This window comes from Carlito syrichta, unplaced genomic scaffold (assembly GCF_000164805.1).
Source record: "Carlito syrichta isolate Samal-C Ts95f unplaced genomic scaffold, Tarsius_syrichta-2.0.1 Scaffold304002, whole genome shotgun sequence".
Classification (NCBI taxonomy): Eukaryota; Metazoa; Chordata; class Mammalia; order Primates; family Tarsiidae; genus Carlito; species Carlito syrichta.
Window position 1 is genome coordinate 451,116 of NW_007248098.1, and position 14,199 is coordinate 465,314.

The 14,199-nt window shown below is 38.0% G+C and overlaps 1 protein-coding gene across 3 annotated transcripts in view; it reads right to left on the minus strand.

Moving 5' to 3' along the window:
- RBMS1 (RNA binding motif single stranded interacting protein 1) overlaps positions 1 to 14,199 on the minus strand; it is a 232,681-nt gene that overhangs the window by 1,600 nt on the left and 216,882 nt on the right. The window contains exons 7-15 of one of the 3 annotated variants that reach the window (XM_021713046.1): positions 12,292 to 12,407; positions 11,187 to 11,236; positions 10,967 to 11,060; positions 8,494 to 8,541; positions 7,541 to 7,591; positions 5,010 to 5,120; positions 3,884 to 3,964; positions 2,152 to 2,236; positions 1 to 1,018 (exon numbers count right to left, since the gene is read on the minus strand). The exon at positions 1 to 1,018 is cut by the window's left edge and continues 1,600 nt beyond it. In XM_021713046.1, the coding sequence (XP_021568721.1) occupies positions 2,159 to 2,236; positions 3,884 to 3,964; positions 5,010 to 5,120; positions 7,541 to 7,591; positions 8,494 to 8,541; positions 10,967 to 11,060; positions 11,187 to 11,236; positions 12,292 to 12,407 (629 nt within the window). In that variant the 3' untranslated portion in view covers positions 1 to 1,018; positions 2,152 to 2,158. The remainder of the gene's footprint in view (positions 1,019 to 2,151; positions 2,237 to 3,883; positions 3,965 to 5,009; positions 5,121 to 7,540; positions 7,592 to 8,493; positions 8,542 to 10,966; positions 11,061 to 11,186; positions 11,237 to 12,291; positions 12,408 to 14,199) is intronic. The other 2 variants (XM_008059359.1, XM_008059358.1) reach the window with 2 other exon arrangements.

The following is a 14,199-nucleotide window of genomic DNA, read 5'->3' on the forward strand; positions in this document are numbered from 1 at the left end:
ATCTAGAACATCAAGTTAGTTTTTTTTTTTTCCTGAAAAAAGGCAAAAAAGACTTTACATTGCATCATACAGCAGATATCCTAAATCAGTCAAACTATCAGAGGAAACTTGGCGTACAGCCTTACAAACAATTTACCCTATTAAAAGTTCCCCAGTCAGAAAATGTGTTTCACACAAAACATTTTTTCCCTTCTTGCATTTCATTACCTTACACATTATGTGAAAAATCATTAAAAACACCTACTACATATTTAAAAAAGCCAAAATTTCAGCAACTTTTATTGACTACCTTTTAAAAGCCCTATGCTGCTGTTTTACAAGGCATAATAGACCAGCTCATTTGGTCAAAGCATTCTACATCATTAGTTTGAACTAACTTTTACTGAACAGCTACAGCATCAAAAGAGTTAAGGCAAATTGGAATTCATAGAAAAGGATAAGACACTTCACACTACGTTGAAAGAAAAACAGAAAGCTAAGAAAGAGACACTGACGGCAACACTGAATTACAGCAACACTCGCACTGCAAGCACAGAACACCATGGGTGAAGTCGGACTATTTAAACTTCAGAAAGCCCATTTCATACAGCTGAAAAAAAAAACACGAATTAAACACAAAATGAACAAAACCACAAAAATCCGGTCATGCACTCGGATAAGTCTTCATGGTCTTTGTGCATACCCAGAAAGTTGAAGTTTTCTTTTTTTTTCCTTTTCTTTTTGTTTTTTTTTTTTTTTTTTTTGCATCATAACATTTGATAAAAATCTTTTGTTTTTTGTTTTTTTGTTTTTTACTAAAATAAACCTGTTCAGGGGAACAGCTACTAGATGAATTTAAGGGTTTTATGCACCTTATAGAACTTATAGCAAAAATAGTTTTAGTTGATTTCATTATAAATAACGTTTTCAAGAACCTGTGCAAAACTGTCAATAATTTCCTAAAGCACAATTGATCAGAAAAATCCATGATTGTTCAGCCTTCACACCCTTCTTCACGTAAGAACACCCTTCTGTACATCTGGAAGAGAAAAATAAGACAATATTTTTGTAGATTTGGTATCACACATCACAGAACTTTGTAACTTCTTTCTTGTTTTCAAGAGAGGTGTGTTTGGAAAAGGCTGTGCTCATCACTGGTGGCAGACGGACAAGTGCAAACTCTGGAAATGATGGTCACTTTCAACCCCTTAAGTCTGCCTTTCATATTCTGGACTTGCAAAATACTTTCTTCTCCAAGGGACCCAGAACCAAATTCATGTGGGTCTCTAAAGACGAGGGTGACTTTATGATGTCTATTATCACCACAGCAATCCAGAAACCTGGGTGTCTTAAATTCTATTTTACTGTAATCTGCATGGTAAAGTGAAAAGTTTTGAGATTGTTGTTCAAGTGAGAGCTGAGAATACAATCTTTCAACCTAAGGATATTGACATTAATCTAGATTCATGGTCAAGATATTATTAATCTTTTGCTAGATTAAGAAACACCTCAGACTATATATCCTCCAATTTATGAGTATTAAAGTAATATAATATAGGATACTTACAGGACAATTTTGGTAGCTGGTATTCTCTGATGTTACAGGGTTTTTTTTTTTTTTTTAGGGGGGAAAGTAAATTTTAAATTTGATTTTTTTTTTTTTTTTTTTGAGTTGGAGTCTCACTCTGTTGCCCAGACTGGAGTGTAGTGGCACACTCCCGGCCACCACAGCCTCAACCTGCTGGGCTCCAGCGATCCTTCCGCCTCAGCCTTCCAAGTGGCTGGAACCATAGGTGCATGCTACCACGCCTGGCTAATTTTTTATTTATTGTAGAAACGAGGTCTAGCCAAGTTGCCCAGGCTGGTCTCGAACCCACGGGCTCAGGCAATCCACTTGCCTTGGCCTCCCAAAGTGCTGGGATTACAGACTGAGCCACCGAGCCTGGCCACATTTGATTTCAATATAAGGTACTGTTCTATTTGGACAGAACGATTAATCTGTAAATTCACAAAATCACTGATTTAAACATTTCAACAAGATTGGATGTCTTGGCCACGATTAAAGCAGTATGACAAAAATCTGAGTCAGCCCAACCACCATTTTGATTAAAAACAACAACATAGACTTTGCTTGATTTGAGTCCTACAGTTATGGAGACTTTTCCCTCATACCTCACAGTTACTTATTGGGTTGAAAGGTATATGGAGAATGGTCATTAGACGTCTCTACAGCCACCTGTTGCTGACCACTTGCTTCCTACAACAAAGCAGAACAGATGAGACATGTCAGCAATAAAACCCAAACTCTGCTACTTAGGCCCGACTGAGTCAACAACATTCACCTTAAAAACAAGCACTCATTAAGGTCAATTTCTTAATGTCATGTAGAGCTTTCAAGGTTAATCATTTCTCTAAGTAGCTGACAAGTTTGATAGACCCAAAGAACCTCTTCTTTTTTTTTTTTTGAGTTGGAGTCTCACTCTGTCACCCAGACTGGAGCGCAGTGGCTGCTCCCAGCCACCGCAGCCTCGACCTGCTGGGCTCCAGCGATCCTTCCGCCTCAGCCTTCCAAGTAGCTGGAACTACAGGCGCACGCTACCACGCCCGGCTAATTTTTGATTTATTGTGGAGATGAGGTCTTGCCAAGTTGCCTAGGCGGGTCTCGAACCTGTGGGCTCAGGCAATCCACTCACCTCAGCCTCCCAAAGCGTGGGATTACAGGCTGAGCCACCGAGCCCAGCTAGAACCTCTTCTAATTCAAAAAAAGTTTATGACTTGTCTATTCTTATCAAACTATAATTTACCCAACAAATCTCACATTTTCTTATCTCCAGGAACCAGATAGATTTGGAATTCACTATTTTCAGATTTTAGAATCTGAATATGGTATCACATTCATAACTCCTAGTAGGGTCCAGGGTTGCTATATATCATATAGGATCCCCAGCAGGGTCTAGGGCTATACCTGATAAGCATATTAATAGTTTTACACTAAAATCCATAAATAAATACAGAAAGTGGGATAAAGATTTTGTCTCATCTCAGTTCAAGCTGGGTTTTGCCATAGGTCAGGTTTTTTGTTAAAGTAAAATTACAAAGGTAAATTTATTTTCAGATTTTTTGGGGGGTTTCAGAATTGTAGATAAGGAAGTGTGGGTTTTGGTAATTTTGGTTGTCAATAATTGCACAAACATAAGCAAAATAATAAATAACAAGTCACCGTCCTATGATCCTTTTCTGGATTTTTCTAGATCTTTTCTGGATCCTTTCTGGATCTTTCCTTTGAGATCTTTCTAGTGAGTGGGATCAACTGGATTGATAAATTTCCTTGAAATTTTAAGGGTACTCTGCAGGAAAATGCTATGCTTCTTGCCCAACTACAATCCAAATTCAAACCATAATTCAAAAAGAAATGGATATTTCTTCCATACTATGCCAATATCTTCCATAACAGGAACTAAGAGCTATCTCTTTCTTACAGTTTTGAAACATCAGTTTTTTCTCTTCCATTAAGTATCTTAATTATAACTGATTTCTTTTTGTCATTATTATTATTGATACAATCTTTAGTATCAGGATTGCAAACTCCAGATTTTTCTTAGCATGCTTTTAATATCATTTTACAGAAGACAAGACAGAGTCTTGCAGGAGTATGAAATGAGCTACAAGCTTGGAAGATACTTCTGGGAGTCTGGGGGCATGGCCTGGGTGCTGTTATCCCAGTTTGTATAGAGATAATTATTATTTTATAGTTGAAAATAACACTTCACATGTGTACTCCCCCGCTTAACACAATTCTTTATACAAATGTTTGACATTTGTAGATTTTCTTTGAGTTCTATCTGATTTACTCATTTCTGAAACTACCCATTACCAGAATGACCTCTGAATGGTCTGTACTCACCTCAACAGGAACCGCTGTCGTCTGCATGTGTGCATACTGTGGCAAATAGGCTCCTTGCATAGCTGACGTTGCAGGCATGTACTGAAAAGAAGACTGAGATCAGAGTGGGCAGTGGTCACCCTGCAAATTTGGAGGACGTGGGGGAATTGTGAGATGTATATAAAATATGTGGAAGCTTAAAAGAAACATAAATGGGCTACCTCGAAGCCTAATCAGTGCATATAAAAATGTCACACAGAAGGCAAAGTGAATGTTTTCTATCTTTTGATTTTGTCAAACTAAAAAGCCCATGTTTCTTTGGATTTGCTAACACAGAAGCACATGGATGAGGATCAAAACATTTGTCACCCTCAATAATTCAATATCATGAATGTGTTATTTTAGAAGATCCCTCCTCAGAGTACCTCATTATTTTCTAGAAGCTTCCTCAACTAGTACCTTGTATTGTTTTACAGGTGGAGACCCAAGGGGTCAATGACTTCTTTGACCTTTAACAGGTTGCCAACAGAGCCCTATTTTCTGACACTGACAATTCCCACTGGGTGTGTGCGGTCATGGAATGACCTTCACAAGAGGCTGCTGCTAGTTTTGACTATGTGAGGGAAAAGTGTACCACCCTTGGTTCTTTCAAGTCAACGGAGATATGGGCTGAATTAAAAGTCTTTACCATCTCAATGTTAAGCATACCAAACTGACTGATCTGGTGCCAGCTCAACTTCATTACCCAACAGAGTTCCCTGTACTTTGTTGAAATAAGTCAATACTAAGATCATGATCAATGCTCTCAAATTCCATGGAAAAATGTCCTGTCTTTATCTCCTTGTTACCTTCATCTTTTGCTTCATGACACTGCCACAGTGTCAAGAATGACACTAGTTATAAAGGCTAGCAGTGGTCATGGGTGGATGCTATATTCTGGTAAAGGAGAGATACCCACAGAATAGACTTTCAGTTAGCCCATTAATCAAGAAATATCTGAGTATGTGCTTTTTGGAAGACAATGTGGGGGGAAGCAAGGGGATCAGACATAATCATCATCATAGAGACTGTCGTTTGATAGGGAAGATACAGGCTGCACATTAATTTCCCCTGTTTACAGGACACATGATATTAATTTGCCACCTACTGTTCCGGTGCTGCCTAGTGACAGATGACTCATCTGCTGGGCCAGCGGGCTGATCATAGATGCAGGCTGTAGTGACATGGTGTGCTCCATGGAGGGAGTTAACACGGCACCCTGGGGAGTTGGCGACAAGAGCAAAACAGGACAAACTGAGTGAGACAGTTAAGATTCTGTAATTACTTTTTGCAAAGAAAATGCCTTAGTTGGTTGAGGAATATGAAGTAAAAACAACCTCCCTCAATCTCACAAATGGTATCATAAACAGATTCAGAAAAATCTTCTTCTAGGTTGCTCTTCCTGAGAGTTTTGTAGGAGCATTAGGGGAAATTATATCTTGGCACTCACTTCACAAAAATCCCCATATTAAGCAACTCTCCCTTTCCCTTCATTTTACATAACTGTGAAGCAAGCCAGTCCAGCAGGAGGAGCTCTGGCAGGAAATGCAAACCATGGTCATCATGGGCTGCCTAGGGTTACAAAATGCTTTCTTAAAAAAAGTGGCTCAGCCTGTAATCCCGCGCCTTTGGGAGGCTGAGGTGAGTGGATTGCCTGAGCCCGCGCGTTTGAGACCCGCCTGGGCAGGCGAGACCTCATCTCTACAATAAATAAAAAAATCAGCCGGGCGTGGTAGTGAGCGCCTGTAGTTCCAGCTACAGGCTGAGGCGGAAGGATCGCCAGAGCCCAGCAGGTCGAGGCTGCGGTGGCAGGGAGCAGCCACTGCACTCCAGTCTGGGTGACAGAGTGAGACTCCAACTCAAAAAAAAAAAAAAAAGACTTTAAAAAAAGAAAAGACAGTTGATGTCTATAGTCACAAAACAATGTTATATTAAATATGATCAACATCGTATTTTATTTAACAGTGTTTTATGCAGATAACAATTTGGTTCAAGATTAGGTTGTTAGGATCAAGAACACATTTTTTTTTTCAGTGTTTCTTAGAACTTGCAGCTATATTTTGGTGCCAGGGAGGGAAGTCAATTGAGATGTAACTAATAATCCAATTCCAGATTATTTTATTTCTCTTGAAAATATGTTGGTGTTAAACATCAAATTAAATATATTCAAGAAAACAGAAAGGAGAGAAAAAACAATCTCCCTTAGCCCAGCCAGTCTAACACAACCACTGTTAGCAATGTCAGGGTGTGACTGCCAGGTTCCAGCCTCTGCACATTTCTACATAGTTGCAATTAGAGTACATCAACAATTTCATACCCTGGGTTTGTTTTTAACACAGCATTCTATCATAAGCATTTACCTAACTTACTGTATAGCTGTCATTATCATCATTTTTAATGGTTTAATTGTGGTACCTTGATTGTGTAAGCCAAAATTCTTTTTTTTTTTTTTTTTGAGTTGAAGTCTCACTCTGTCGCCCAGACTGGAGTGCAGTGGCCGCTCCCAGCCACCACAGCCTCGACCTGCTGGGCTCTGGTGATCCTTCTGCCTCAGCCTTCCAAGTAGCTGGAACTACAGGCGTGCACTACCATACCCGGCTAATTTTTGATTTATGGTAGAGATGAGGTCTCACCAAGTGGCCTGGGCGGGTCTCGAACTCGTGGGCTCAGGCAAATCCACTCACCTCAGCCTCCCAAAGGCGTGGGATTACAGGCTGAGCCACCGAGCCCGGATGTTTTTCAATTTTTTAAACCCTTGTTTTAGATCAACAAACTGGATTTTATGTATCTTTCAAAAGCACATTACTTACACTATATAATAAAGTGAAATACAACTCATTCAATTAAAAAAATGAGCTGGGTGTGGTGGTTCACACCTGTAATCCCAGCACTTTGGGAGGCTGAGGCAGGAGGATGCTTAAGCCCAGGAATTCAAGACCAGCCTGGGCAATATAGTGATCTTGCCTCTACAAAAAAAAAAACAAAAAAAAAGAAACAAAATTAGCTGGGCATGGTGGTATGTGCCTGTAGTCCTACCTAATTGGGAGGCAGAGGCAGGAGAACTGCAGGAAGCCATGGTCATGCCACTGAACTCCAGTTTGGGTGACAAAGTAAGACTTCAACTCAAAAAAAAAAAAGGTTTTTTTAATATATATATAATATATATATATATATATATGAACAACAAATGCTCATGTCACTAAGAAATCATATTTGTTACTTCCAAAGAATGCATTACTACTTTAGTGTTTAACATTTTCAGACAGGCTAAGTAACACTGATGAAAATCTTCATCTCAGTTTTGAACTTTACATTTGCATTAGATTATAAAAAAATGAGAGCTGTTTCATCCCAAGTAATGTTAAAAATTTAACCACTCAACTGAATACTGTAGAACTACTGTGAGTGAAAATGATGCTCTGTCTCAAACAAGATGTATTTTACAAAGGAAAACTTGATGTCTATTACTAGTTGGTTTTACAACAATGGAGAATGGAAATTTTATAAGGAATTGTACGTCTCATATTCCATGCTTAAAAATTCTCCAATCTTATACCACCTTTGGCAAATGATTTTAATCCAGATAGCATACACACAGTTTACTTATAAAATACAAAGCCATTCAGATGAAAAACTTACGGGGTGCTGTAGGATATATGGTTGAGGTTGCATCCATGAAGGACTTTGCACCTAGAAAAGGGAGGATTTTGAAAGAAATATTGATTTCCCTTGTAATGCTTACCTATTTCTCTAAAACTCTTTTTAATCATGTTAAAAATCTACAGAAAGAAGATAAGGAAACAATGCTATCAATGATTAAAAAGATTAAGGCAGTTAGAGTTCTTGCCAAACTGGTCACTCTGAATGGGATGAAATGATTATTTATAAACAATTTCTATTTGCCCACTCAAGAAGTATTTATTGAGTATCAGAGGCACCAAGGAGAAAAAGGCAAATAAGACATGGGTCCCACCCACAAGAGGTTCACTTTCTATGAAAGGGAGATAAACATGTAAACAACTCAAATAAATTAGTGAAAAGTGTTACAATTAAGGTATGAACTAGGTACACCTTAGAAATACAGATGAATAAGGATTAATTCCAGCACATCTTATCAGAAACTAGCCCTTAAAGTATGTGCTTATTTAATAAAAACAATAAAATTCAATCTCATTGATACCCAGGACATTAGGTTTCAGAAATCATGTACGGTGGTCAACAATTTCTAGTTAGTGTGGAAAATAAAAATTTGAAATTCAGATTTAGGATATTAAACTTCAGTAACTATATTTTGACATGTACAGTCAAAAGGGCATCACACAGTAGACCCTCTGAGTTGAGAAGTAAGACGTGAGAGTCAGGTTTTGCGGCTGGAAAGAAAGCACACGTAGTCCGCCACTCAGGAGAAAAACATATTAGTCTGTTTCTTGATGCCCGGAGCTTTCCAGAGTCTATGTAATTTTAAAATAAGTTTCAGTTTCTAGATCTTAACAATAAAACCCTCCTGTATTTTATCCCCTATTGTTAACTTCAGAGGTTCTACAGAGAGGACATGGGGAAGAGTCATGGGGGAAGAATGTATTGTGATTTACCTTGATAGCAGAGCCCCGATACTTGTTTTCTCTGGTTTCCTTTGCCACCTAAGGCAGACCAAAGTTAAGTACTTCTGCCTTGTTAACATTTCAGTTATCTGGACTGCAGCCTTTCCCACACTGGGATATTGGTGGTTTCGTGAAGATGCCAATTTCTCAAATCCAATTGCATACGCTTATGGTGGTTTAGTGGGGAAGGCCAACTCCAACACAAGTGCAGGCCCTCACTGCGTAAACCATGGCCAAACCAGCAGCTCCCTGCGGACCCGAGTTTGGGCCAGATGCCCCCATTTGTTATATGCTTCAGTGGTCTTAATCTAATAGCGTATAGCAGTAAGGGAGCTATTGACATCTAATCCAATTTTCTTTCTTAAGCAGCAAATCAGTTGCTGCCAATTTTTATTTCAATTTTCCCTAATTATAAAATGGGAATAATAATGTATGTTCTACAAACGCTTTACCGCTTTAGCGTCATAGATTCCTTTGAAAACCGGATGAAAGAAACAGACCTTTCCCCCCAACTAACTGCACACACAAGCAACATTTTGCAAATGACTTAAGGGACCACAGATCATTTAAAGCTTATCCACTGACCCTACTGGGTCCCTGAACTTACAAGGTTAAGAATCAGTTTTAGAGTGTTAGGCAAATGGAAAGAAACTGACACGTATCTTAGCGAAATACAGAATGTCCAAGGGAGGAAATCAGGCATTTGAAATAATGTGTTGTCTTCAGTTAGGACACAATGGTCTCCTAATTTCTTTACTCACTGAAATGATTCTGTGGCCAAAATGCACATTGCTTTTATATTAAAGAGGGAAAAAGAGGCAGTGAAGTGATCCTTTCTACAGCTATGATATTTATAGCAACATAAATTTAAATTAATATGCACAATCTTTCATTTGCCTGAGAATAAGCTTACACTTGCTCTATCTTTAGTGACATGTAAATGACAGAGGTTTCCAAGTTCAGATTGTTAAGGATGAAGACAACCTTTTAATATCAGACACAGGAATTGTTTACTAAGGAAATGTACTAAAGTAGATCTCACTGAGCTAATACAGGCAAGGAGAAGGCAGAAATCCTGAGTCCAAAACAATTAAAGAGGCAATGAGTGAATACTCTGCCCAGCAGACTGAAGCACCAGAGTAAGTAGCATAACAACCCAGAGAGAATAAAGAAAAGAAAATGAGTGACAACTCAGGGAAAAGAGGATAAGAGAACCTAAAAGCTGAGGGAGGCTGTGAGTGATTCTTTAAAACTTCAGCGTTAGTGCATCTAATCACTTCTTAGTTATTCAAAGCCATTTTAATGTTTTTAGGTGGAATCAGCTTTAAGATATTGCTTATGTTAACCAATGCATTGCTTAAAAAGTTATAATTAAGAGACTCTTATTATATCAGTTAGCTAATCCTGCATATTAATGATGATGATAATAATCACAGCTAACATTTACTGAGTGCTAATGATATGCCAGGTACTGTGCTGAGTTCTTTACAGATAGTCTCATTTAACTTTGTAACTCTTTCAAGCCTATGAAATAGAAACTATTATTATCCCCATTTAAAGATGAGGAAACTGAGGCTTACAAAAGTAAAATATCACAATTATTGGATTACACTGCAGTCCCCTAACCCCAGAAATCAGGACTATAACATCTAAATCTATTATGTTAAAAACAAGAATACACAAAATTTGAGTTTAGTTACACAGGATCCCAACAGGCAACAAAAGAGAACTCTACTCCCACAGAAGTGAACTCTAGTATAATGTTCCTGTCTGGACCAAGGAAGGTGAGAGGGACTCTGATATGGGAGGAGAAATGCATGTTCACCACTGGGTTCATGGAGGAGAGGAACTAACCCCACAGGAAAATCAAATCAGTGTTGTAGCAAGGTGCTTAATGGGTTTTTGTTTCTACATTAGGAATTCATTTTAAGGTAAAGCCTCCTTGCAAACAACCTCAACAGAAAGTCACCTCCTTTTTTCCCCCCTCAAGTGTCATCTGCATTGCTTATTAATGCTGCCTAATAGAGACACATCTTTGTGTATTAGCACGTTTACTTTCTCTTTTATCATTTCCTGCTGATGCATAAACAAAAGCAAGGGTACATACCTAGTCTGTATATTACCTTATGGCAATTATATTAGGTTTCCATTTTTGGGACACATAGTGTCCAAAAGCAAAGCTCATTAGTGAAGAAAGTGTTTGGGTTCATCTCAGTTCTAAAATGCTACCATTCTAAATACTGGCCACTGACAACCATTTCTTTTTGTTTATATCCACCTATACATAAAAGTGAATCACTCTGCCAAATAAAAGGCAGCTTCTCAAATTGGGTATTCAAGCTGTATAACATTTGACTTAAATTTCGTTATAAATGCTCACAATTTTAAGACACACACAAAAAATGTAGCAGAGATTCATGATCCGCAAGTTGTCACACTGTTGATGAATCCTAAAGATACAAACCTGGTAGGCAGATACAGGAGATGCAATATAGGGTGTAATAGAAGTTTGAGTGATCATTCGGTTTGTAGCAATACTGTATGGTGAAGGATAAAATCTAGAACAAACACAAAAGCCTTTATTAAGTCATCCTTTACATAGAATAATTCATGGAACAAATGTCTGATATTTTCTACCTTCACATTCTCCCTCAAGCCATTATGTATTTATCTTAATGACATACCCGTTCTGTATAGCAGCTGTAGTTGGGTCATAAGTAAGTGTCATTCCAGCCTATGGGAAAGAGAGAGAAATATAAACATTCATTTAGAAAGGTACAATTTAAAAATTCCATTTCTTAGAGTCATGGCAACATAAAACAGTGTTAAGTTACATTTGATAAAATTGGGAGTTTCTGTTTGTCAAACATAACTATAAACTGAATATGAGAATTAAGCTCTAGACCTGTACTGTCCCATACGGTAGCCATTAGCTACATGCAGCTATTTAAAATTACATGAAAAACTCAATCTCTCCAGAGTACTACCTATGTGCTCAGGATAGTCACATGTAGGCTAGTGGCTATCACTGGACAGTGCAAATCTAGAACATTTTCTCCATTCTTGAACCAGTAGGTTATTATGATTATTATTTTTAAAATGTGGGGGAGGGGGGGCACATAACATCAATAAGGGAACCCGATCTCAAACCAGGCAAAGTGGGAACCAAAGGGAAGACCACACTTTACTTATATGATGACCACTTGTATGCCTAATCCTGAATTATACCCCACACCTTTAAAATTAAAAAAACAAATTCATAGAAAATAAATATGGAGAAATGGAGTCCCATAATTTTATCAAGAAATTGAGAAATTTTATTATGAATTTGAAACAACTCTTCAAAAGAATGAGGCAAAAAAGTCACCTCATTTTAAAAATATTTATTTATAAATAAATATACTATTTATTTTTTAAAATGTTACCTAGGATAATTTCTAAATATTAGAAATGTAAACTCCTCTAAAAAACAATGACATAAAAAAACCCCAAAACACTTGTGCATTTGTTCTAATAATTAGGAATGTTCTTTTACTTTATGAGCAGCTGGTAAGTGAACACAGTTGTCCAGCATCTATCTACCTATCCATCTGGAGACTCTCTCAGCACCACATACACTGAAAGGAGTTTCAACTTGACATCACTTGAATTATAATGTACCAGCAGGGAGGTTTAATCCTGGCACCTATTTCATAAATGTGGCAGCCAAGTCAAGATGTCTTTTGTAGAACTTTCCATGTGAGCTTTCATGATTACACATACCCACTGAAGTTTCAAGAAAGGACTTACAAGTCTCACCTCTCCTTCTCTATGCCATGGTCTTCCATTAGGGATATATTTGTTTGGGTTCTGTCTCTTCTTCTGTCCTCCATCTGCAAACTTACACAATAAAGGTTCTGTAGGAGCTGAGTAAACAGGGAAAGAGAAAATGAAACCACAATTACATGTGTGTGCAAATGACAAAATGCAAATGAATTTCTTTTTTAATAGGAGTAGTGTGAGTGCTGTAAGAGAATTCATAGAACACATTAAGGCAAAAGTCTACTCAGTAGACGCTTATAAAATTACCCACTGATGAAAATCACAGTACAAAATAATACACTAGTTATTATTTCCAAACCAAAGTGTAATGAAAACATTTAAAGAACCATTCTATGGAAGCAATCTTCTGATTCACTTCTGTGCTTCTTTAAGTGCAGAGACACTTTCTATTTTGGGCTCTCTCCAGTTCCACCTCTATATAGTCACTCAAATTGCCTTCAATGTAAATAGGATTATGCCTTTTCTCCTTTCCCCAACTTAAAGGCTCCTAGAGCGTCTCAATGCAACTCCTCAGAGAGACCTTCACTTCTCTCAGTAGAAAACAAGCCCCTTTATATACCTCACATGGCAATGTTATTCACAGCATTTGTAACTATCTGTGAGTGTGGTTACTTCTCAGTGTCTGTTTCCCATGGGGGAGTGGAGACTTTGTTAGGTCCATCATTGTGTCCAGTGCCTAAGTGGCTGGCACTTACTATATCTTGGTTGAATCAATGAATGGATATAAATAGGTATCATTCACTTTTGGGATGCAGCAGTGAAGATAGTTATGAGAAAGCTGAAAATACTTGCCCGTCCTATTTAAAAGTTTTTTTTGTGCCTTCAATTATCCCACTGGGTGTTGCTATAACCACTTCATAAAATGATCCAAAGAAAATCTCAAGAGGCAAATATGGAACAGCAGAACATGTACAGTAGATTTTAAGGAATATATATTCATTAGAATTCAGGAAGGAAAAAACAAAAAAGAAACAGCACAATAGGCCATGAGAAACTTTTTGTTTTCTTTGCTTTTCTATAATGGAAATAGCAGCATATTCCCGAAAGTTGTGCATTTTTCTGTATGTTTCTAGTTAATGTAATAAAGGCAATCACACCTTCCTGTCTGGTCCCCACATTCTGTCCTTTGTCTACTGAGGAACGATGATTACTACTTTCAAGTTGTTTCAAAGTTAAATAACCATGAAGAGAAAACTATTACTTGTGGAAAATTTACTCCTTTCTCCTTTGCCTCTTATTATCCTAATTCATCTCTTATTTTATATCACTATTACCCACCCACTAATGACAGGGTGGAAGCAACAGTGTCTCTCAACACTTCTCTGCCAACAAAACAAACAAAAAAACCCAACTGTAATTCTTTCTTGGTGAGCTGTCTGGGCTGTTGTTTGGCTCTCCTTTCTTTTCTCCCTCGTGTGAACCGCTCCGGAGGGGTGGGTTGGGTTGTGAACTTACTTCTGAATGGCATCTGTACTATGGGTGCAAGGGACAAGAGCAAAAATGTTTGGTGTCTGGTGAGAATATCAGTGAGCCCTGGCCATACCATTTACAAAGGGGCCCTTTATTTACCTTCTGACTCCAACTCTTCCCCCATTCCCCCCTCCTTCCTGAACAAGGAAATAACTTCCACTTAAGGCAAACTGTGATGGGAGACAGACTGGGGCCAAATCCAGATGCAGATGGACTATTTGTTGTTTCAAAAAAGGTGTTGACTTGGAAATTTCTCTCTTCACCAACAATCACAGATGGTTAATCAACCGAAGCAATGAGGCAAGAGAGCTTTTTAATCACTGGTGATCTGATAATACTTTTAATTCTACAACTGGGCTATTAAATGAAGGAACACAGAGAAACTAGGGCTGAGAGAAAACAGCA